General features: G+C 41.6%; 1 protein-coding gene across 11 annotated transcripts in view; it reads left to right on the forward strand.

The window, feature by feature from the left end:
- Positions 1-25,499, forward strand: part of PBX3 (PBX homeobox 3) — a 239,621-nt gene that overhangs the window by 206,740 nt on the left and 7,382 nt on the right. For 10 of the 11 annotated variants that reach the window (XM_081847694.1, XM_081847699.1, XM_081847695.1 and 7 more), the window contains 3 exons: positions 12,850-13,015; positions 16,975-17,087; positions 18,722-18,811. In XM_081847694.1, the coding sequence (XP_081703820.1) occupies positions 12,850-13,015; positions 16,975-17,087; positions 18,722-18,811 (369 nt within the window). The remainder of the gene's footprint in view (positions 1-12,849; positions 13,016-16,974; positions 17,088-18,721; positions 18,812-25,499) is intronic. The other variant, XM_081847700.1, reaches the window with a different exon arrangement.

The following is a 25,499-nucleotide window of genomic DNA, read 5'->3' on the forward strand; positions in this document are numbered from 1 at the left end:
AAGTTTTCAGTTATCCTAATTATGTATTTATTTCATTTCATTTACATCCCACCTTTTTCTCCAAGCAGCTTAACGTGGCATGCATGTTCCTTCCCCCTCTGTTTAATCTTCACAACAAACCTGTTAGGTTGAGAGGCAGTGACCGCTCTAAGGTCACCCAGTGCGTTTCATGCCCTAGTGGGGATTTGAACCGTGGTCTCCCATGTCCTGATCCGACACTCTTAACTACTCTTCACGGTTCTATAATACAAAATCTTTACCTGATACTATCTATTGTATTTCATATTGTTTGTAAGTTGCCTTGAGACTGTTTGTAGAAGGCAACTAAGACATTTAATAAATAAATAATAATAAGTAATTACCTGTCAATCAGATTGCTAAACATTAAACATTGAATCAGTAAGGCGAAATGTATTTTTGGGTCAATTTTCCTGCAATTGGCCAAAGCCTACACAAAGCCTCTTACTCATAGCCAATCAGAATGCAGCCCTTTGGTAACAGTTCAATGACAGCTGTTTGTGCTGTAGCAATAAAAGTCTAGTAGACAAAACGACTGAGGCACTTGGTACATTAGAAGTGTCACAGGCTTAAAATACTGCAGCGGGATCTGTGTCTCCTGTCTCAGATGAGATGACTTAGCTGTGGGGAGAGTTTTAGATTTCTATTCATGCCCAAACATACAGCTTAACGTCTAAGGGCTCTAAAGGCATCACGGTTGTCTTTAATGTGAACTGCATGCTGCACCAGCAATGTTTGGAAAGAAAGAAAAAAGCAAATCTCCCAGCACCACAAACATGGAACTTTGATTCTGCATCTTTCTGGTGGTTGTGTATGGAAATAGAGCATAAAGCAGTGAAGGATGCGTTTCTAATGTTGATATTTTCAGCTTTAACAAATTTACAAATGCACCATGCTGAGTAACAAAAATAAATACTTATACACTCCAATTTATCACTATTGGTTCATGATATTTACAGTAATTTTAACAAAAAAATGGAAATGTACTGACATTTCAGTTTAGAAGTGTCAGAGTATTAATACCATTTTCACTACTCCTGTGGATTCTCTTTTAGTCTTTCACTGTCTCTGTCTTTCTGACTCAGTCAGAATTTGCCCTTGTGACATTCTCCCAGAGGGCAGTTGGGGGCCAGTCCATAGTTGCAAAAAGCCACATGAATATGAAGTAACTATTTTTTGTTTCCATTGTTAATATTTATAATAATAGTATGTCACATTTCATTTGAAGAAGAAAAACATAGCTGCAGTTATTGCTTGTTAATAATAATAAAAAATCAATTGGAAGTTCTAGTGTGGAGATCTGTTAACAGTCCACATACTCTGATTTTCAATGTGGCTCCTTTAAATGAATGTGGTGAAAGATAAGAAGCTGCATTATACCAAATCAGACCTTTGGTCTAGCTAAAAAAATACTGTGCACTTTGGCTGACAGTGACTCTCTAGGGTCTCCAGTAGAGGTCTGAGGTTTTCCTACTACTTGATCCTTTTAAAATGGAGATGCCAGAGATATATCCAAGAGCCTTGTGCATGAGAAACCTGCATTGTGCTACTCGTCCACGGGCACTCCCAAGGCAATCACCATATTTCTCAGCTTGTGAACTTGCTTGGGGGAATCTGGCCAGTTCTGGGCTGCCTAGATTTTTAGTCTGACCAAACATGGCTGTTCTTCAGTTTATAGTAGGCTTCCTCAACCTCAGCTCTCCAGATGTTTTTGGTCTTTGCAACTTCTGTTCTTTCAGATTGATTAGCAGCCCAACTTTAGCGTGTAAGAAATAAGAGACGATGTGGGGTTTGGCTAATGCAGCTCTTGCCAATCTGGTGCACTCCAGATGTTTCAGACTACAACTCCCATTCGTCTCAGCCAGCACAGCTGTTGCATTCCAAAAGATCAGGAGGGCACTAGGTTGACAAAGGCTGGGCTAATAAATCTCTGGTGCAATTGTGGCAGATTCAAGCAGTAGTGCTTGTGGCATTGTCCTTGGAGAAACAAATTGCCCTTCATGAGGTAGTCATTCTTGGCTTTGACCCATGTACCGAATGGAAATTTCTAGTATAAAACTATCAACCTCATAAACAAAGGCAATGGAAGTCCTTTAAAGGGCTGTTCTGGAGGTTTCTAAGATATTACATGCAGAGAAGTCCTAAATGCATGCATCCTAGAGTGTTATATAATTGCTCAGTATGAATTTCTGCTGTTGCTGTTTGCTTTTTATTAATATTTGTTGTTACTATTGGTAACAGCTATGAAGCAGACAAGGTGCTTGTGGTACAGGCATTTCACCTTTTACAACTTCCTTCAACAGCAGACATAAAATTAACCTTCACCTCCTTGTTTTCCCTGCCCCCAAACACAGTAATTAAGAAAGTTTCCAGGAAAGAAACATTGCCCTGCAGAGGCCTGCAGAAAGCTTTTTGTTCTTCTCTAAATGTTCATCTCTTCTCGTTTCACACTCAGTCATTATATCCTCTTTTCCGCACAACTCCACAGCTTCTGCCTGCTGCTGCTCCACCAAGTTTTTGTTGTCCTGGGGGCAAGAGATGGATGCACGCTTCTCCTCACTCTCCCACCCCAATCCTCATTCTTGTCTCTCAGCAGAAACTTGGGAAGCCTTGCTTAGCAGTGTATGCTGCAATTTGCCCTTTGGCTGTTTCATTCATACAATCACAGAACTGAAATAGTCAGGCCCAGAGTCCTCTGTAGAACTGGGAGTGTGTTGGGGTGTGTGTGCTGAAGAAACCCCCCTCTCCCTGCACAAACAGGAGCCTCTTGTCTTGGCTCAATTGGACAAGCTAAACAGCCCCAGGGTGTGTTGTTTCCACTCCACTTACTTTGCGCTCCTAAAGCTTTCTCTGAGTCTCAGGCCTTCTGGCTGATGGGAGAACTTGTGCCGATAGACACTAATTAGAATTTAAAAGCGTGATTCATGTATGATATGATTTTTTTGATTTTTGATTTTTTTTTAAAGAAAAAGGCCTTCTCAAATGAATCAGTTACATGCTAGAAAGGAACAAACTATTTGAGCCTGATTAAACTCTGCAAGAGCCAATGCTCCTTTGTAATCGTAGATGGGACTCCTTATTTATTGAACAGAAAGGCTGGGTGTTTGGTGATTCATAGACACCCACACCTTATTTTGGAGACCCTGGCAGGCTGCTGCCAGTCGGAGCTGAGCTTAAAAATAATTTGATCTAGTCCAAGTTATCTAACTATGTTACAGAAGGCACACAGTAGGTCTATTCTTTCAGAATTGTGCTATTTGCTTAGCATCTCTGAGGAATACAAAAAAATTATGTCTAAAAATACATACTGGGGAGAGCCTGTTTACTGTTTGTGGTTTCCATGGCCTACTTCTTCCTCTTTCTGCTGCTCCCAGTTTTCCTGAGTTTAGGAAGCGTTTGTGGTTTCACTTAGCATTAAGCTGCAGAGAGCAGATGGATGGGGTCTGTTTGGATACACACATATAAAATAATACACAGATCAGACTTTTCAAGAACCATATTAAGCCAAACGTATTTATTAAAATAAGTATCAAACACAATTTCATTTTAATATCATGGGAGATGCAGTATTAGGGAGGAGGAAACTTCTCCCATACAGAGCATTGTTGTCCATAATTTAGATCTTTCTGCTCTGCATGTGTTTCTGAGAGAGAAGGAAGTATCATGTTCTTCCTGGTTATTGCGGCTGCAAGTGTGTGAAGTTTCTCTAGCCGTTTCTGGGAGACCCCCTATGAAAGAGCAGAGCACTTATTTGCTAATACAGTCATACCTCGGGTTACAGATGCTTCAGGTTGTGTGTTTTCAGGTTATGGATTCACCGAAACCCGGAAGTACTGGAACGGGTTACTTCTGGGTTTCGGCGCACGCGCTCGCGCAGAAATGCTAAATCGCACTTTGCGCATGCGCAGAAGCACCGAGTTGCAACCCTTGCATGTGCAGACACAGAGCTGCAGGTTGCAGACACTGCGGGTTGCAAATGTGGCTCCCGCACGGATCACGTTCACAACCCGAGCGTCCACTGTAATGTAACATGGCTTCAAGCACAAGTATGGGTGTGGAGGGGGAAGGAGTTAGGCAGCTATGTTAAGTTAAATATTTGAAACTTTTATAAAGAGGGAGCTGGCATTCTGTGTTTGTGTGTGTGTGTGTGTGTGTGTGTGTGTGTGTTCTATTTCAGGGATTTTAACCCTACTTTGCAGCAAGGTGTAAGGGCAGCTTACTAAGAATCAAAATAACAGTGGCAAATGTTTATGCTTTGTTACCCATTTAAGAAGCCTGTTTTGAGATTATGCAATTAATTATTTAATAAACAATAAACAATAAAATTAAAGAAAAATAAAACAAAGCTGCAGAGACAAAACAACTCATATTTAAAAAACAAAGCAAACAAAACACAAAAAAGCAGAAAGGGGCAGAAATTACATCAAGGTAGGTGCCAGGCCACCTGTCCTGGGGAGAATTTACAATCAAGGGCACTGCCACCGAGAAGGACCTTTCCCTTGTAACCACCCTCCATGCTTCAGCTACAGAAGGCACTTTGAAAAGGGCCTCTATTGAAAATCTTAGTATGCAGGCAGGCATTTGTGGAGACCAGTAGGCCTTCAGGTGAGGAGAGCAGACCAGGGAGCAAAAGATTGGAGTTGGTCCTCTTCTCCCCACACCCTTCCAGGACCTGGGCATTCTTTTTTGTTTGTTCGTTTAAAAGCTACTTAATATTTAAAAGTATTTTGAGTGCTCTACAAAAGCACAACATAAAAGCAATAAAACAGTATCATGGAAATGGACCCCAACTTAAAAAAACACTTTAAAAAGACCAGAAATGCAACTCCACTTTTCCAAATTTTATAATCTGTTAACATTTAACTAGGAGCAGGGCATAAAGCATGCACTGCAGATAAACAAGGAGAAGTGCAACAAGAAATTTCGCCTGCAGTTTGTGGTCCATAAATTTGCAGTCTTCCCCTGCTTTTTTATTTTTAATAATGATGCTTCAGTGATCCCCATCGCTGTCTCAGATCAAATGTTTTTCTTTTCTGCAAGTAATAGTCCTTGTCAGGGAGGAGAATCGGAGCCACAACCTCCCTACAGTTGTGCATCTTGATGATTTAAGTAATAATTTATTGCCTTTTTTATTTAACATTGTAATTAACATGATAAATAAGTGCAAGGGTATTGTTTGAAATGTAATATACAGTTAAGCCCAATTAATTAATTGGCCTTCAGTGATTGGGAGCCGAATGATGTTCTTTTTTAATGTGGGGATAGTTTGTTTTAATGAAAAATGTGCTACTAAATAGGTTTATCTTGTACACACTGGCTTGTGCTCACACACACACAAACTAAACTAACTTTTAACACATGAAGGAACTGAGAGAGATGTGAAGATAATAGTTCCCAGAATGATTTGTAGATGAGTCAAACATTTAGAATACTTCTGGAATTATTTTATCTTCTGTTTGTTTTCTTAAAGCAGTAGCTTTCAAACTGTTTTCTACAATTCTTTGGATACTGTTCAGTGATTCCTCATTGATAACATGTGTAATGGCAGATAAGTTTTCTGAAGGACAGCTGACAACTGGCACCAGTCTCTCACTGCATTATGGAGCCTTGGATGTGTTCCAAGGCATATTCTTTAGTTTACGGCAAGGGTGGCCAACTCCCAAGAGACTGCGATCTACTCACAGAGTTAAAAACTGGCAGTGATCTACCCCCTTTTTGGAGTTTCAGGTCAAAGTTGTTGAGTTTTTTCAGGGAGGAGGTAAAATGTTGAGCTTTTTTTAGGGGAGCAAAACAGTTGTTCAGCTTCTTTGGGGGGAGCCAGTGATCTACTGCAGACATCCAGTGATCTACCTGTTTGGACATGCCTGGTTTATGGCAATGATGAGGAACCTATGGCCCTTCCAGATGTTGTTTGACTCCCAACTCTCATCAGCCCCAGCAAGCATGGCCAGTGGTCAAGGATGGCCGGAGTTGTAGTGCAGCAACATTTGGAGAGCCACAGATTCCCCATCCCAGGTGTATGAGGTAATGAAGGGTGTGCCCTAGGAATTTGTTCCAGAAATCTCTGTTTAACAAAATGAAAATGTTGACAGATTCCAAGTAGGAAAATTAAGAAAGGGGCTGAAAATAAGCTGTTAGTATTATAATACCTTTATATAAATCCATGGGGCTATCACATTTAAAACACGTTGTACTGTTCTGGCTGCCTTGCCTCAAAAAAGGATATAATGGAGCTAGGAAAGAGCATCCAGAATGATGAAGGGATTTGAGCTCTTTCCCTAAAAGGAAAGTCTAAGTATTTGGGGCTTTTTATCTTAGAAAAAGAGACTGGGCTAGGGGATCTAATAGAGGTTTATAAAATTATGCACTGTGGACAGGGAGAAGCTTTTCTTATTTCATAATGCTAGAAGTAGGAATCATCCAGTGAAATGGCTGAGCAGGAGATCCAGGATGGACAGAGCTGTTAATTAATTGATGGAATTCGCTACCACAAGATGTGGTGACAGCCACTAGCTTAGACAGCTCTAAAAGAGGATTAGTCAAATTCACTGAGGATAGACCTATAAATAGCTACTAGTTCCAGTGACTGTATGGAATTTCCAGGTTCAGAGGCAGTATGCACTCAGTAACAGATGCTTATGGGGTGGCAACAGCAGGGCTAAGAGGCTAATTTTCTTCAAGCCCCACCTATGGACTTCCTGAGGCACCTGGATGGCCACTGTGAGAAGTAGGATGCTGGACTCTTCTTATGTGCAGATGCTTCTTCATGAGGAAGCTGATGTGGATGCTATTCCCTGACCACAAATTTTAAGAATGCTACCCTAAAGTTCTTGAGGGTGCATGATACAGCCTCCTTGCCAAAACTAAACAGATAGCTGTCTGGCCAGTGCCTTGATAGGAGAAATGCAGGCTATAATGTAATATACAAACATTTTGCATGCTCCTGAACAAATTTAAGAACACTATAGTTTGCCTTGGTCTCCCCAACTGGATGCTTAACAGTGCTCCATAAACAATGTTTCCACTGTTGAGTTCCTTTTTCCACAATACCCTGTAATGTTTGGTTACTCTTACACTGATATTAAGCCCACAGCAGCTGTAGCGAACATGAATGGGAAAATGAATCATGATTGTAATCAGCTGCAGGACCACATTCTCCAGCATGAGAATGCCTAAACGTTGGCAACCCTTATCAGAGTCCAATTGGTTCTCTCCATTCCACCAGGTTTCAGTTACTGCACTATATTAATGTTATCCTCTAGGACCAAGCACTCCAATTCACCTGTCTTGGCCTGGAGGATTCTGGCATTAGCATGTAAACACTTAGATACAGCGTCTCTCTCCAAGAATCTTTGGCACTTTTGTTTTGGCCTGGGGTGCTTTGGCCTCTATAAATTGCTATCATGGACACCTGAACTGGTTCTGTGCCTACCCCACTGAAATTTTCATTATTATTTTTTCATCCTCATCCCACAGGGGACACTTGTTTTGAATTGGATCTGACCACTGCAATCAGTTTAAAAGCTGTTCTCTTACCTTTTTTATTTTAAGCACCAACAATCTGGTCGCATCCTGATTCAAGTGGAGTCTATCACTTTTGTACATACCAGGCTTGTCCCAAAATGTTCCCCTGTGCCAAAACAATTCAAACCCCTCTTTCTGACACCATTGCATCATCCACATATTCAAACTACAAACTTGTCTCTGCCTAGCTGGCCATATGTGTTTAGTGCCAGCTAGATAGCATATAGCCAAGCTTCCCAGAAGTCTTTCTGCTTACTCCAAAGGTCTTCATAAATCCCATTTTCAGAGAGTGATGTCTTCCCAGATTGGCACAAGCAGCACCTTAGTCAAGAGAGACTGCAGCATCTCTTGATTAGATTTGGATTTCTTTATTGACTTCTGCAGAAACGGTCAAGATAATAACCCAATGTGGGTTAAGCTTGCATTACGTTATTTATTTTTTTGCCAAAAAAGGCACTTTTGACTCTTTTGCTTGTGACTGCAATTTTGCTACTCTTCCTAATATTCTAATTTGAATTGTCTTATGTTCCTAAGTTAGCATCAGGTCTTAAAAATGTTCCTTGAGGACAAAACACAGGGAAAGGGAAGGACCTATTGCATTCTCCCCAGATGGATATATCTGAAACTGGTGGGATGTATAGTGGAGTAGGAGAGCTGAAAATAATGCCAATATATTTCACATCTGGCAATGTGCCTCTTTGGTGCCCCTTTGGTATCAGATGGTGCATGGGTAAAGGTACCCCTGATCATTAGGTCCAGTCGCGGACGACTCTAGGGTTGCGGCACTCATCTCGCTCTATAGGCCGAGGGAGCCAGCATTTGTCCGCAGACAACTTCTGGGTCATGTGGCCAGAATGACTAAGCCACTTATGGCGAACCAGAGCAGCACATGGAAACGCCATTTACCTTCCCACTGGAGTGCTACTTGCACTTGACGTGCTTTTGAACTGCTAGGTGGACAGGACTGGGACCGAACAATGGGAGCTCACCTTGTCGCGGGGATTCGAACTGCCGACCTTCTGATCGGCAAGCCCTAGGCTCTGTGGTTTAGACCACAGTGCCACCCGCGTCCCTTGGTACATGGGTAGACGAGCCTAAAACACCCAGGGCCCAAATTTTCATGGCCCTCTAGCAGCTATAGTGGCTCATTTACCACTTTGTGTTATCTCTAGAATTGTATACTCAATTCTGATCAAACTAAGCCTCCTAAATGCATTGGTTGCCCAATGTGATTTTTTTCCAGCTCTCCTACCCTGCTAATATGCCTTCCTTTAGTGAGAGAATAGCAGATTCAAGGAGAGATGTTAGACCCTTAATTTCCCCAGTCATAAGATTAGGCCATATACAGTGTGCTCTGTAGCTGATACAGAGTGCCTAGAAGTTTCAGGAAAAATTTGGAACCATAGGAACCAATAATGGGGGCACCTGTGGCACTCCAGATACTCCTGGACTGTCGCTAGCAAAATCCCTGAACCTTGGCCTTGCTGGCAAGAGCTACTGGGAGTCTTATAACCTCTGGTGGGCCACAGGTTCCCCACCCCTGCTGTAAACAGAGTGTGTTCTAGACTAGAACATATCCAATGCATCAATGGTAGCAGTTGGCCTTCAGTCCCTTTCTCACATAAATGGACTCTAAAGCAGATGGAAGCACCCAGAGAAAGGCCTCTGATTACTCTTGGCATCCAGAGAAGCTCATATGGGAGTTGATTTAAATGTCCACTGTATCTGTATGCTTGAGGGATGAGATTAGCCTCTGTGCATCTGTCTTACTTGTCAGTGGCAAACCATCTCAGAGTAAATGGGGAAACCCCAGATGCCTACTGTTGCTACAAAGGATTCACCCAGATGTTTCCAGAAGGAAGCAGGATGCTTAGCAGGTATAGAAAGTTTGCTGTCTCCTCCCCTCTCCCCATTATTCTAGCAGGTAGAAAGGTCAGTTAGGGCTTCAAGGCAGCTGTGGGGAATGGGGGGAGCAATAGGGGTGAAGGATAGCCTGGGGTTAACTGTGGCTTTGATGGCTGCCAACCCTTTCTGCATTCCAGACAGTGGGCAGAGCTTGTGGCTGTTCCATAAGCATGTTTCATGAAAGACCAAGAAGGCAAAGATTTCTTGGCTTCAGCAGTCACTTTCTGCTTTCCTGGAATTTAGCTTCAGGAAAATGGGTTGGGTTGCATGAAATAAGAAAGTGAAGTAATAAATCGAAAAATTCTGTGTACAATTTTTGATGGGAGTGGATGGGTGGGGGACTAGCTCTGGCTTGGGTATTCATTTGGATGTGGAATGCAGGTTAAACATAACGTATGATCCACTGCTCCTTTCATTGCTTCCAATTAAACCTTGCTTGTTAGTTTAACCTCTAGGTAATCCCATCAAACAACGGATGTCAAGGCAACACTGCCCACAGTGGCTTTGGATGAGTGGCCATTAATTTTAATTGCCTTGATATTAAAGATTAAGAAGTAGTGGGACTAGCAGGGTGGAAACGATCCGACAAATCCACTCGCTGAGCCTTCCCCAGGCTGCAGGGATATTAAAATTTTACTGTGAGAATTAAACAAGCCTTTATTAGTGATGGCTGTTGTTTGATTGGTCCAGAGGTATGCATAAACACCAGATTCTTATATATCCGCGGACAATATGGTTGACGTATAGAGATTCTGCAATTATGAAACTGTTAATAAAGCCATAATTGGATTGTCCACAGTAATTATTTGCTGGCTTTCATTAATGTATTATTGCTTCCTGACTGACAAGGTAATATTAAGTGCAATATATACAATACAGCCGTGTGTCGTCCTGGGAATGCAGCATGTAAAAAGATGCACCTTCACTTATTGCATTTAAAGCTTGGGGGCCTTTCATTAATTTATGTTAAAGCAAATGCCAGCATTATGGAACCAAGAAAGAATTCTCTTTTCTCCCCACACAGTGAAAATGCCTAATCCTAGCTGTAGAGTTGAGCAGTGTTTTTAACAACCAACTCTGACCAGTTAAAAGGTTAGCATTACATGCCCAACATTATTTGAGCAGGGTGGGGTACAAAGACAGATTGCTAACCTTTCCTCCCTTCAAAGTATAATGTACCATAAGCAGCACATGTTGTGTCCGTACTTTCCATTGAAGGCTATAAAATGTCCAGCTAATGATTGCCTGTACCAAAAGATGTGGGAGCTCTAGACAAATAGGTTAATTGTTTGGTTTTACCAAGCTCCACCCCGCGATAAGACTCTGGAAATCTGCCTTATACCGGAGCAGGCTTCTTGCCGTTCTATTCTGAAGGGCAATGGTTTTCCATGATTTCTGGCAGAGAAAGGATCTTCCCCATCCTTTTCGCTGGGGATGCCAGGGATTGAACCTGGAACCCCTTGCCAGCAAAGAATGTGCTCTTCCTACTGAGTGGTGGAGCCTTCACCATTGGGAAGTTAAAAGGGAGGGGAAGGTAACACTGTGTTTAGGCTAGCAGAGTTCCCCACCCTGCCCCAGAATATTCATTGCTATAGGGCAACCATAAATGCCTCCATACCATCAGCAATCCACATCTTCACTTCAGACCTATTTGCACAGCTAGCAACCAGCACCTACCTTACTTACAAGGCCCAGAAGAAAGAGGCCAAGAATGAATATGGGAATACCAAGGGGCAGAAACAAGTATCCTCTTAGCTGCAGACTGTCTTTATAACAGTCTTGGACATTTATGAGCAAATTATTATTACATTATTCATCAGGCTGTGCTAGCTGGAGCTAATGGGAGATGTAGTCCAAAATATTCGGAAGGTACCATTAGTGAAGACTGTATTACAATCTCTAAATTTCAGCTCTTGTAGATATGCTTGATAAATACTTTGTTTCTGTTATATTGATGCCCTGGTGTGGACATAAGAGAATGCAGCCTTGTCTGCCAGTGAGAGAGGGAGTTTTTCATAGTTATTTACTACAGTTATTAATTATGAACATTCCCCTAATGGCCAAGATCAGAAAATAGTTTCTGCATGCCATTTTCCCAGCGGCTTTGTTTCAGCTGCTCCGGCCATGACCTTTGGGCGGGTTAATAGGTAGAGCCTTAGAAGCTGGCTTGGCAACAACAAAGCCATCTTCAAAGGGAGATAACAAAGCAACATTTCATACATTATTGATTTATTTGAGCCCCCCCTCATTGTTGCAATGGACTGAGCTCACTTCTGTTTGCCAACCTGCCAAGGTTGTTCCAGCCCAAATAACAAATAACAATTGCATGTTTCTCCTTAAAATTCCCTCTTCATTTCCCTCTGTTCTACTTTTATATTTCTCTGTCTCTCCCCCTCCCCTCTCTCTAACTCCACCTAATAATGGTTTCTTTTTGACAGTGGTTTTGCTTTGAATGCCTGGTAAGGTCCAAAGGCAACTTCTATCATGGAAGTGTTAACAATGTTTAACAACAAAATAAGGGCAGCCAGTGCTTCTTATACTTGCTGGCTCTGTAAGAGGGTAACAATTTATGGAATTGTGGAAGGGAGTCATCTTCTTGTTACTCCACCCTCACACCCCACCACAGAAAGCTAGAATGATGAGTATAAGGCCTGGCCTCAAGTTTGACCAGTGGTGAAGGAAACACTTTCTGTAGATTAACATTTGGGCTTCTGAATACAATTGGCAGACAAGAACTGGGTACTCTGGGTACTCTGAGGCAGTCCTCAAATTACCAGGGGGAGGTGGGTCCTCTGTCTTTATAAGGCTACAAGGACCATAACTTTGCTAAAATTGAAGGAGCAATAGGGTGGGGCTTGTGGGTTTTATCAAGCTCAAATCCTTCCTTTTAATAATTACAGCAATGCTTGAAGGCTTGATAATGATTCTTGGAGGGTTCTGGTTTGGTGACAGACCCCCATGGTGACTTTTCGAGGTAGGAAATGTAGCAGCTTTACAGTTTGATAAATGAAAGCTATCACTGAATGCTGAACAGAAAGACGGTCTTCCACGTTTTTCAACTCCAGCACTAAAATGGAATTTAAAAAACACCACAAAGTTAAGTACTAAGTGTGCCTGTACTTTAACATGCTTTCAGTTTAAATTTGCTTCCACCTTGTTTTTTTCCACCTTGTTCTGAGTTACTGATTTTAAAACTGTATTGGACCCTTCAGCCCTAATTTATTGCATTCTGGATTTAAGTGGCCACTTTTATTAGAGTGAAGACTGAGGGTTTTGTTTTGGAAGCGCAGGAACTGATGTCTTGAAGTGTCCCATTTGTCGCCACAAAACATCCTGGGAGATTTGGCTCCTCCCCCTCCGGTCTCTCTTTGATTTAAAAATGTACTCTCCTTTCTGTGGCAGGTATCCAACTGGTTTGGCAACAAGAGAATCAGGTACAAGAAGAACATAGGGAAATTTCAGGAAGAAGCCAACCTTTATGCAGCAAAAACAGCAGTGACAGCTGCGCATGCTGTGGCGGCAGCTGTCCAAAACAACCAGACAAATTCACCCACCACACCAAATTCTGGTATGTACCAGCATCTTCTTCATGGCATGGCCTGGTTCACATGTTAAAAGCAAAGCTGGAAGTGGGAGGTGGGTATTTCTCTCGAAGGAGCAGAAATTCTCTTTCATAGCTTATTGACTTCTTGGGGTGAGACTTTTTTCTCTTAATGTGCACCCTGCATTGCCTTAGCATGCAGCCCTGGGAGTTCATTTAAATGAAAAGTTGGGTGAACTATCAGTTTCTTGACGCATTCCAGAACAGCAGACACACAGCTAAAGGTCTGGCAGGCTAGTTTAAATTATTATATTTTGGAAACTCAGGCCTTGTTTTGTAAAATTATGTAGCCAGTGAATTCACACTGAGCTGTTAGAATTCTTGTAAGCCTTCCATTGTTCCTTTGAAAAACCAGCATAGTTACAAAGTCCCAAGGCAAGTACATACTTTAAAAGGGACTTGCTGAAGTACACCCTTTCCTTAAAGATTTGATGTGGAAAATTGGCCTTGCATAAGAGTCTTATTTCAAACACAGTGGGGTGGGGTAAGTGTTTGGAACACTTTTTCTTTCCTGTAGATGCTTCCTCGGTTTTATTTCAGGAAGATAATGGTTGAGCTATCTCATTTCACAGTGTTCTGTGAATAACAAATAACAGAATAGCAAATAAACAATTCATGGTCAATGTTTTCCACCCACATTGTGTTTCTGAGGCCCCCAAATTTGGTCTGTCGTTGGTAGCCAACAGAAATGGGGGGTAGCATTAGCTGAACTTACACTGTACCTCTGAAACAGTACAAAGTGAGGGATAATCTTCTGGTCCTTTTGACACCTTTAATCATGCAGCTGGTGAAGTCAGTGGGGGATTGTACCTGACCAAGCACTTAACTTCCAAAGGAACAGCCCTCTTCTCCACCTTAGCCAAACAGGATGGAGGGGATTGCCCACACAGTTGTTTGGGCTTCTTAGGTCCTCTTGAGTATCTCAGAAGCCCAAGTATCTGTGGGACAGTCTCTGCCTCCTACCCTTCAGGGTTAAGGAGAAAGGCTGGGAGCAGTCACACTTAGTGAGTAGTATTGTGGTGCCTTACTCTTCCATGATTGTTCTTTCTGAGTATCTTGTCTGCTGTTTTAGATGCTTCTCAGCAATGTGTAGCCATGGGAAGGCTGGTCTCCTTAGTCCAAGGATGCAGTCACACTTTGCAAATGCCAAGAAGCAAGAGTTACACCCTAGAACCCCTTTCAATACTGAGAAGTTCCATTGTAGACCATCTAATATATACAGTTTTCCCCTGGGGGTAGCAAGCTTGAAAACTGCTCTCCTTGATAAAGTGTTAGGTCTAATCCAGACTTCCTCTTGTGCCGTGCTTTCCAGGCACAGGTCTGTGCTTTCCAGGTCCATCTACAAGCAGTTTTTGTTGTAGTTCCACTGCTTTCCTGGGTAAAACCTCCTGTTTACCACTGAATCAGTACGAATGGCAGTCCATGGAAAACCCAGTTACCATTTGTTCTGTTGCAGTGGTAACCAGTGGGTTTTCCCAGGCAAAGTGATGGGACAAAAAAAATTTGCTCAGAGACAGACATAGAAACCGTGGACCTGGGCCTGGAAAGCAAGTTGCATGGAAAGTATGGATGAGTTCTAAGAGTAGCAAGAAAGAAGTGTGAGCAAATATTAGGTTGTCTGTTGTTGCGATTTCTTTCGTTAGGATTTCCTGGCAATGTGGTGCTGTTGCATATAGTACTAACAAGAAAACAGTAGTCCAAAGAGACATCTCTTCTTCCTTTTGCACCAAAGCAAATGCTGCTCTGTTTTGATGCAGTGTAACCACAGAGAAGCCTCCTTAAAACTAGAAATAGCAAAGCTAAGTGACAAACTAAATAAGAGGTGGTTTCTTCTGATGAGAACAAATCAACTTAATTAGCAATTAGCAGCCATTTCCATCCTAAGGAGGCATTAAACCCCCATGCTCAGTATAAGACTTGGGTATTTAGTGATGGCACCTAAAGGGAGCCACTGCCTGGTGGTTGGGGAGGGGCAGTGCATGTAGCTTCTAAGAACTTCTGCACAAAGCAGCTCTTTTGCATTCAGAGCAAAACTGCACTATAAGACCTTAAGTCTGTTTCTCCACTGCCCTGGGAAATTGGCTCCCACTAGCATTTCTTTGCTTATGGGAGCCTGAATTATAAAACAGCCAGATTAGTATTTATTAGGGCTGCTGCCTGCTAAAATCAATGTTAATCAGTTAACCTTATGAGTTTTAGTTGATCAACTATCAAATGAATTTGCATGTATTAGTATCCAGGTAAACACAATCACTTTTAGATGGCACCATAGCAGGAATCCTCTTAGAAGAGACATTCCCTTCTGTGTGAGAGAGAAAAGAGAGTGCTTTTAAGATGCTCCTTTTAAAGTGATTCTTGCCATTTTCCAGTTTTTATAGCCATTTATATTTTTAAATTATTTTAAAACTCCTCCCTGACTCACAGGGGTCACTGATTCAGTGTAATCAGCTAAACATTGCTTCCCTAGTATTAACAGTTGTTATAATGAGAAACGTTACATGTAAACACATAGCAGCATGAAGAACCCAATTGCTAAAGCCCATCCTGGAATGAAGGTCCTACAGCCAAATCACACATGCAGGGATGTTGCTTGATTTATCCGCCTTTACTTACTGTCATTTGAGGATTCATAGGCAGTGTTGTGCTGATGGTGCTGCCAAAGTTCTGTCTGTAGTCGTAACATACTGGATGGCCCATTCTCACATGCGAAAGCCTTGCTTATTCCATGGAAGTCTGTGCCTTAAGGTAAAGTGATAAGCCTGCATGTATGAACCAGATCTTAGAATACTGGAAAATGTTGAGACAAGTTTGGTTTCAGAAAGCCCCCGGGAGAAGGACCTTCAGAGCTGTGTAGCAGCCATAATGCAGTACTTTCCCCCCAAAAAGTACCCATGTGGAAATGTCACACAGTGAGTGTTACTAAGGACTAGCTTGCTCCATTATGTTTGACCATACCCACTTGTGTTTAGCAGATCACATGAGTAGTCCAGTTGAACAAACAGTAAACTTGGAAAGGGAAATCACTATGTGCTGTCGCAGCAACTAGTGAGAAAGATGGAAATCCTTATTTACAGGTTACATAGCACTGCTTACACAAGGAAGTTGTTCACATGAACCATTAAATATGCAGGAAAACTGTCTTGGGCACTCTTGCGGTTGTATCCAGCTAGGTTTTGCTTAGGAAACCTGTTGAGATTTATACAGTGGTACCTCCAGTTGCAGTCAGGACTGCTTCTCTGCATGTGTGCACGGTGAAACCTGGTAAAATACTTCCAGGTTTGCCACGCGCGCATCCCAAAGTTTACGTACCACAGGGTTACAATCCTTGACCAATCAGAGACAACCATTGGAGACAACTCCCAGCCAATCAGATTTTCACATAAAATTTCCACCCATTGTTTCCCTTGGTACTTCAGTACATAATGAATTAAATTCTCTATCTCATTCAGATTCCAAGCAATTGAGAAACTAAAGCATGTTTATATCTGAACAGAGCCTATAGGTGTAGCTCAAGAAAGGCACTGTTATTTTAAGTAAAGAATGTAAAATCTCCAGGATATCTGAGTGCTTGAGTGTTTCTTTTTAAAGGACCATCAAGAAATTTAGATTTTAAGAGCTCTCTGACTTTCATAAATCTTGCCCCATTTGTTTTTTTTTAATCTAAAGGGTCCAGAAATACTTGGGGTATATTATATGCTGCTTCATGAAATTCATTTGAGTCATTTGTGTTGATCTCTCTTAGTCTGTGGCCCTCTGATTTTATGGGGTGTCATTCTCTGCAAAGGATTTCCTTCTCCTCTCCTCTCCTCTCTCCTCTCTCCTCTCTCATCCTCCTTATTCCCCTTGTCTTTTTGGAGGTCTTTTGGGGTAGACATATGATGTTTGCCACTCTCTTTTATTCAGCTACTTAACTCTTTCCTTTCCAGGTTCTTCAGGTTCTTTTAACCTCCCTAATTCTGGGGACATGTTCATGAACATGCAGAGTCTGAATGGGGATTCTTACCAGGGGTCCCAAGTCGGAGCCAATGTGCAATCACAGGTAGGAGAAAAACGCCCCTCCCCCCGATTAAGGCCTCTTTAGCAGGGTATGGTTTGGGCTTTATTTTAAAAGAGGATCAAAATAAAAGGCAAACAAACAAAAACAATCCAACAACAATTTTCACCTTTTAATTGGGCCTTCCTATTTATTACAAAAATTGATCAATGTTGGCTCCTCACAGCACTGAATCTTGCCAATGAAAAGAGCTGGCTTCCTCCCTCTCCCCAATCTGAAACTTTTCAAGCTTTGTGAATGCAGTTCGGCTCTGGCTTGAGCTCATGGCGTTGGGTTGGGTGTGTTGTTTGGCTATTAACACTAAAGCTTTTATTTATTGTGACTTCTTTTTTTGCTTTGTTTATGGAATCTCCCTTTGTTACATATTTTAATTTAAAAAACTGATATAGCTGAGGTGTGTGTGTGTGTTTTTAAATGCATTGTGTTCTCAGTTTTCATTCAAACAAGATTAACCTGTTCATCTAGGACCTCCAGGTCTGTGTATTTTCTGCAATGGCGCATGACCAAAAGTCTGGCACTGTAAAAAATTTGGCTATGAGATCCCATGATATAATATCAGGTCTTTGTTGGGATACTGTTTCAGTGCTCTGAATAGTGTCTGGTCCTCCAACTTGGCTAGCAGAAGTAGAAATGTGTGCCATATGAGTATATGCACATGAGCTTCAAAGACATAATTTATCTAGATTGCAGGACACCATTTGGATTCTCCCCCCCCCCCCCGTTTTTAGTGCAGTAGTGTCTAAACAAGGGGTGTTAGACAGGGTCAAATGTCCCCACGCAGTAGGCACCTAAGGGCAATATACGTTTTCCATAAAGAAATGGCCAAGTCGGGGAGAGGGGAGGTAGTATTTGGTGTCTAAAATGAATAACCTTGTTCATTTTGCAGTTCTCTTCCCCAAATCCCTTCATTGGCACTGCTATTGCCTGTAAATCACCAGTTCCCCCTCTCTTGCTGGGTCTTAGCAACCCCCACCTGTTATCCTGAAAAACCTTGTCATGTGCCAAAGCAACTTCCTCCTGCCATCTCACCAAACTGAACATTCTGCCTGCCCCCTAGTTCTGTAACCCACTCTGAAGCAGTAAATATGGGCAAGTTGCAAATTCCCTGCTCCATTACCCTGCACTTTACCCTCTTATACTGTCCATAATTCTCAGAACTGTGCTGCCAGTTTAAAGGAATCAGCAGTAGAGAGAGTAATGCCAAGACATGCAGTAGCAGCTCACCCTGAGCCAAGCCCTTTGCACTATGAAGGGCATCAATTTTAGTCTTGAGGATGGCTCTGCAACTTGTTTTGGATATGGTAGGGACACAGGGCTTGTACTGCAGATCCCAAAGGAAATCTATGGTACACTACATATCCTCCTGAGTAAAGTTGTGCCTCCTTATGTGTGTTTTTTTTAGCATGTGCGTTCAGTTATCATACAAACATGTGCCACTTGCCCTAGATTGATAGGCTTGTCTTTCTGTGAAACTCTCTCTCTCACATCACCATCAACCCCCACCCCATTCTTTTCCATGTTAGAAAGAAGTTTGAATTTTAAGTATTAGTGTGCTGGTAGATTTTTTTTTTTTTTTTTGAATGATGAGATTATTCTTGTTTGCTCATCTGCCCTTGCAGGTGGATACACTGCGTCATGTTATCAATCAGACGGGAGGATACAGTGATGGCTTGGGAGGAAATTCGCTGTACAGTCCACATAATTTAAATGTGAGTACCATTGGCAACACTTGTTTGGAGAGCAGCATGCATGGTGTTAGGCAAATGGAGTCACTGATACATGTATTATTGCAGCATTTGTTAATGCTATTTTCCTATGCTGTGGACTTGAGCTTCATAGTGTGGGGCACACAAGGGCTCTCTGGGAGAGGAAGCTCCTTGTCCCAATGAGATGAAAAGTTCTTTCCAAGCCTCCTCTTGGTGATGCAAACAAGAATGCTACCCTGTGTAAGATGAAGCTAGGTAACAGAGAATTGATTGCATTCAACTATGTTTTATTAAGAGTAGACTCATTGAAACAAATGAACGTTCATTGGGTCTATTACTTTCAAAAGGTTTACTTTGTTGGAAGCACTATTACTAGGGAAAGCAGCAGTGCCCAGCATCCATGAGCAGCTGCTGAGATCCAAACACCTGGCACTGCTCACCTTGGGGGCTGTTTGAATTTTCTACCTGCTATCTGTGGGAAAATTAAAATGGCAGATGGTTTTCCAGCTGTAGCTGCTGCCCCCAGTTAAGCCCAGAGCTGGATGGGCAAACAACTGGCCAAGGCCACCAGCATGGATGGGGAAGTCACTCCAGGGCACTTTGCTAGGACCTCCCCCCACCCCACCCCCAACCTGGCTCTAGCTCTCATAACTTCCTCTTTTCTTTTGTCATGCTCTTCTCTGTGGTCATACATTTTATTTACAGGTTTGAAGCATTAGAGAAACCTACAGAACATGTACCCCATGTACCAAGAGCTTCACTGGTTGCCAGTCTGTATCTGGGACACAATTCAAAGTGCTGACTCTGACCTACAAACCTATGCTACTTGCATTTTCTGGAAGACAGTGTTCCCCCATTAAAGGTTTTAAGATCTTCAAGGGGCCATTTGTTATGTACAAGCAACACCTGAATTTATAAGGCTGGGATACCTCAAGCGTTCATGCATGAGACTGTTAATCCCAGGGTTTGAGTACCATTCTGGGCACAAGATTCCTGCACTGCAGGGGGCTGGACTAGATGATCCTTGTGGTCCCTTCCAGCTTTACAATTCTCTGGTTCTCTGTGTCTGTTCCTAACAGCCATGGTAGAAAGGCAGTATATAATAAAATAACTAATAAGCTATGGAGCTCCTTGCCGAGAGAGGCCCATCTAGGCCCCCTTCTGATGACCTTCTGCTTGTTGTTGTTCTTCAAACACACCTCAGGCTTCATTAGCTGACTCAGTCACTGCAAACGTGCATTTGCTTCTACATATGTTTTCATGTACATGTTTTCGTTTTTACTTTTTATATTACTGTTTTCAGTCACCTTGAGTGCCATTTTGATAGAAAGCCAGAATACAAAGGTAACAAATAAATTAAACCTAGAGGGATGAATGTGTGTGCAGAGTAGTGTTTATCTGAGAAGATGTAAAAAATCAGCAGATGGAAATTTCAGTATGAATTTGGTAAGAGACTGTAAAACGTATAGGCTTATAGCCCATAGCCTGTAGCCTGTAGCCATAGCGTTAAATATGTTTGTGGTGTTGCAAGTTAAAAAATATCAAGGGCACCCTGGCCTTCATATATCACAACTAACAAACTCACAAAGTGCTGCTGCTGCCAGATGAGACTTTTCCCTCTAAGGTGGTCTCATGCACTGTATGTCCCCTACCTCACCTCACCCAAATCAATAAGTAGGAAGTGGTCCATACACCTAACAACTTTCTTATGGACTGACAATGTCTCTTCTGAGGGGTGGGGGTGTTAAAAGTCACTCTGTTAGAAGCTTAAGTATTGGGGAAGGGCCGTCACCCGGTGGCAGAACAACTCCATGTAGGGCTAAGGAAGTTTTTTCTGACTGAAAACCTGGAAAGCTGCTTGACAGACCAATTGACAACTCTGTGTAATGCAGCTTGCCGTGTTCCTATATTTCCTTTGTTTTCCAGGAGAGTGCCCATTCCTGAAGTGTGTACGGCTGTCATGTGATCTATCCCTTCCACCTTTGTAGTCTTTGGCAAAGACATCAAAATGTGAATCAGGCACACAAGTAGAGATCCCTTGTGGGTGGTGTGCATCTGAGTTCCTTCCCTGCTTTCTTATACCTGTAGAACAGCAGGCAAAATAAGATAATCAAATGGGAAACTAGGACAAGTTAGTGGGCTTAGCTTAATACACTCTGGGAAAAATTCCCATGGATCAACTTCTCTCACCCAAGGGCGTCAGCCTGCCCTTCAAATTGATGATAATGAATCCATTGTAGCATTTCCTAGAAGGCTATAATTTTCTTCATAAAAGTTATTTGTCCTTGTTATTCATTAACAGAAAGGATGTGACTGTGGTTCAAGCTAAATCTAGGACTTATGGGTGGCACCATTGAGTCATGGTTATTAATTATTTATGTAGCAATTTTAATCTTGTATGATATAAAAAGTGCTGTTCAGTCAAGTCCATATTATACCATGTTTCAGTTAAAAAACCAAGGGCTGCTTACTAAAGATAGTTTCCGTTCTGTATCATTTAATCTCTTTCTCTTTTTTTCCTTTCTTTTTTTCTTCTTATTTCTCATGGAGTAAAAAGGTGGACTTCCTCACCTTTTCAGGGCATGATTTTGGATGAGGTGGGGGCTCTAATCCCCTTCCTGGACTGTGAGTACAGAACATGCAGTCTTTAACTTCGTTGACACCAAGGTGGAAAACTTGGGTCTGGGCTATACCTCTTCAGGTCGCAGGTAGGGGCTTGCATGGTTGATGTTCCTCTGTACATTCTCTGCACATAAAAAACTAGAAATCAGGGTGAGGTGCTATAGCCTAGCTTTCTCACTGACATTCTAGTTTTCTATGTAAAGCAAATACTTGAGGGATATAAATGAGCATTCTGTCATGTAAGCCCTTCCCACCAGTCTGAATTGGTGCAGCCCATTAAAGTGTAAGTTGATAATCTCAGCAGTTGCAGTTCTTGTGGACTATTGCGGGATGCAAGACTGTGACCTTCTGTATGTGACACAAAGTTGAGGAAGGATGAATTATTTGTCCAAGTCCATGGCAGGAATAGAGTTCTAAAGCCACATACAGGTCCCAAACCCTGTGCTCTGGGGATGCGGGGAGGGTCTTATTCACTCCACAGTTTGGCGCAAACTTTCAAGCAATACTGGGAGTAGGGCATAGCTTTGTGGTTTAGTCCACAGCTCTATGAACCTTTCAAAGCACTGTTACAATCTGTAACTTGAGGCTCTACTAACAAGGTGGTCTATGAGTTCCTTTATATTTTTTCTTTTCTTTTTTTTTAATGATATTTTATTAATTTTTAACAAAAAAAAAAAGAGTTACAAGACAATAAACAAAAAACACAAAAGTACAAAAATACAAAAATACAAAAATTTAAGTTTAACATAAAAAGAAAAAGAAAAAAGAAAAATCCCTCTTTTTAATTTCTCACCGTTCATTAACTTGTTTTCCTGACTTCCTCACACCTCCCTTTTTTGTATTCCATTTAAAAATTGGTTCAGCAAATTCATACCCTCTTGATTTATCCTTAATTATTTTCCTCACATATTATAGCTTCAAATTTTCGTCTAATATCAATCCATTCTTACATATTCTTATTTTACCTTATTACTAGAACCACTTCATTTCATTTCAACATCATCAACATTCAAAAATTTTACAATGTTTCTGTAAATAAATTTTAAATTTCTTCCAATCTTCTTCCACCAACTCTTCTCCCTGGTCACGGATTCTGCCAGTCATTTCCGCCATTTCCATATAGTCCATTACTTGCATCTGCCATTCTTCCAAGGTGGGTAGGTCTTGTGTCTTCCAATGCTTTGCGATAAGTATTCTTGCTGCTGCTGTAGCATACATAAAGAACGTTCTATCCTTCTTTGGCACCAATTGGCCGACCATGCCCATGAGAAAGACCTCTGGTTTCTTCAGGAAAGTATATTTAAATACCTTTTTCATTTCATTATAGATCATCTCCCAGAAAGCCTTAATCCTTGGGCACGTCCACCAAAGGTGAAAGAATGTACCTTCAGTTTCTTTACATTTCCAACATTTATTATCGGGCAAATGATAAATTTTTGCAAGCTTGACTGGGGTCATGTACCACCTGTACATCATTTTCATAATATTCTCTCTTAGGGCATTACATGCCGTGAATTTCATACCTGTGGTCCACAACTGCTCCCAGTCAGCAAACATAATGTTATGTCCAGTATCTTGTGCCCATTTTATCATAGCAGATTTTACCGTTTCATCTTCAGTATTCCATTTCAACAGCAAGTTATACATTCTTGATAGTGTCTTAGCTTTGGGTTCTAACAATTATGTTTCTAATTTTGATTTTTCCACCTGGAAGCCAATTTTTTTATCTAAATTATAAGCCTCCCTTATTTGAAAATAATGAAGCCAGTCTCGCACCTTATCTTTAAGTTTCTCATAACTCTGCAATTTCAATTTGTCACCCTCCTGTTCCAAGATTTCCCAATATTTTGGCCAATTGGCCTCCATATTAAGTTTTTTCAAAGCCTTCGCTTCCATAGGTGATAGCCACCTTGGGGTTTTATTTTCAAGTAAGTCTTTGTATTTTAGCTAGACATTAAACAGTGCTTTTCTGACAATATGGTTTTTGAAAGCCCTATGCACTTTAACCTTGCCGTACCACAAATATGCATGCCACCCAAAAGCATTATCATAACCTTCTAAATCCAAAATGTCTGTGTTCTCAAGAAGCAGCCATTCTTTCAGCCAGCAAAATGCTGCTGATTCATAATATAATTTAAGGTCTGGCAGGGCAAATCCACCTCTATCCTTTGCATCAGTAAGTATCTTAAATTTTATTCTGGGCTTCTTGCCCTGCCAGACAAATCTAGAAATATCTCTTTGCCACCTCTTGAAACAATCCATCTTGTCTATGATTTGCAATGATTGAAATAAAAACAACATTCTTGGCAATACATTCATCTTAATAACAGCAATTCAACCAAGCAAGGAAAGCTTCACGCTTGAACATATTTCAAGATCTTTTTTCACTTCTGACCAACATTTCTCGTAGTTATCTTTAAACAAATTCACATTCTTAGCGGTCATATTCACCCCCAGGTATTTTACTTTCTTTACTAATGTTAAACCTGTCTCCTTCTGAAACCTCTCTCTCTCAATCGGTGTTAAATTTTTCTCCAAAACCTTGGTTTTTTGCTTATTCAACTTAAAACCTGCCACCTGACCAAATTCCTGGATTAATTCCAAAGCCCTTTTAGTACTAGACTCTGGCTCCTGTAATGTCAATACTAGGTCATCTGCAAAAGCTTTAAGTTTGTACTGTTTAACTCCGACCTGAATACCTTGGATCAGATGGTCCCTTCTAATCATATTTAGCAGGACCTCCAGAACCGAGATAAACAAGAGAGGGGAAATTGGGCAGCCTTGTCGTGTCCCTTTCTCCATCTTAAATTCTTCTGTCACCACATTGTTAACTATCAATTTAGCCTTTTGTTCTGAATAAATTGCCCCTATACCATTTTCAAAACCTTGACCAACCCCCATCCCCTGAAGATTTTTCTTCATGAAGCTCCAATAAATGTTGTCAAAGGCTTTTTCTGCGTCTACAAATGTCAAAACTGCTTTTGTATTGATGTTCACTTGTAGCTTTTCTAAGATGTTGATTATATTCCTCGTGTTGTCAGACAAATGTCTACCAGGGAGAAAGCCAGCTTGGTCTTTATGTATCACCTCTGCTAATACTTTTTTCAGTCTTTTAGCCAAAATGTCAGCAAAAATTTTGTAATCCACATTAAGCAGGGATATGGGGCGATAATTCTTAAGTTGTGTCTTTTCAGACTCAGTTTTCGGTATAAGTGTGATGTAAGCTTCTTTCCACAACTCTGGCACTTTTTCCCCCTCCAAAATTTCATTACAAACCTCCTTTAGTGGTTGAATCAAGTAGTCTTTTAAACATCTATAATACTTGGAGGTTAAACCGTCCGGCCCTGGAGATTTACCCAATTGCATATTCTGAATTTTTTCTTAACTGCAGCACCTCCACTGGGCTGGGTAAAAATGCCTTTTTAAATACGGTAGGGAGGAGCCACACATCACTTCTTTTTTCAAGTTACATTTTCTACAGATCAGTTTCATTTGTTGTGAGACATTTGTTGTTACATTAGGAGCCGCACATCACTTCTGATGTAATTGTACATACAAAGAAACATTGTATGGGGGTGGGCGAGGCTGCCCCATGTACCACTGGGGCAGATCATCTTTTCTACTACATAAGGTCCCTTTGAGTGTGCCATTGTGCATACAGTGACACAGGTAGCAACATGCGGCCACCCGTTGCAGCCAGTGATGTGCAGTCAGTGGACTACTAGGGGGACTAGGTTAGTCCCCTAAATATTCCCCTGGTGCCTCTTTCCCAAAGCCCGGGAAGCACAATGCTCCAATGAGTCCAGTAGCCCTCCGGCCACCTTCCCAAAGCTCACTCAACTTAGGGAATGAGACAAGACAAGAGAGTTTAACATCCTGTCAGAGCCCTTCTGCCTGGCTTGGGGAGGGAGGCACAATGCTCACATGACATCTCTCCAATCACCCTCACAAGCTGGCCCTAACTGTTTGCCTATAGAAAATTATACTGCATGCCACTGCCTGCAGCACTTACTTGGTGTGGTGAAGGTGCTGTGCTTCAAAGCTGCTCTTAGCTTGACCCTTTTAACTA

This window comes from Podarcis erhardii, assembly GCF_964252035.2.
Source record: "Podarcis erhardii genome assembly, chromosome: Z".
Taxonomy (NCBI): domain Eukaryota; kingdom Metazoa; phylum Chordata; class Lepidosauria; order Squamata; family Lacertidae; genus Podarcis; species Podarcis erhardii.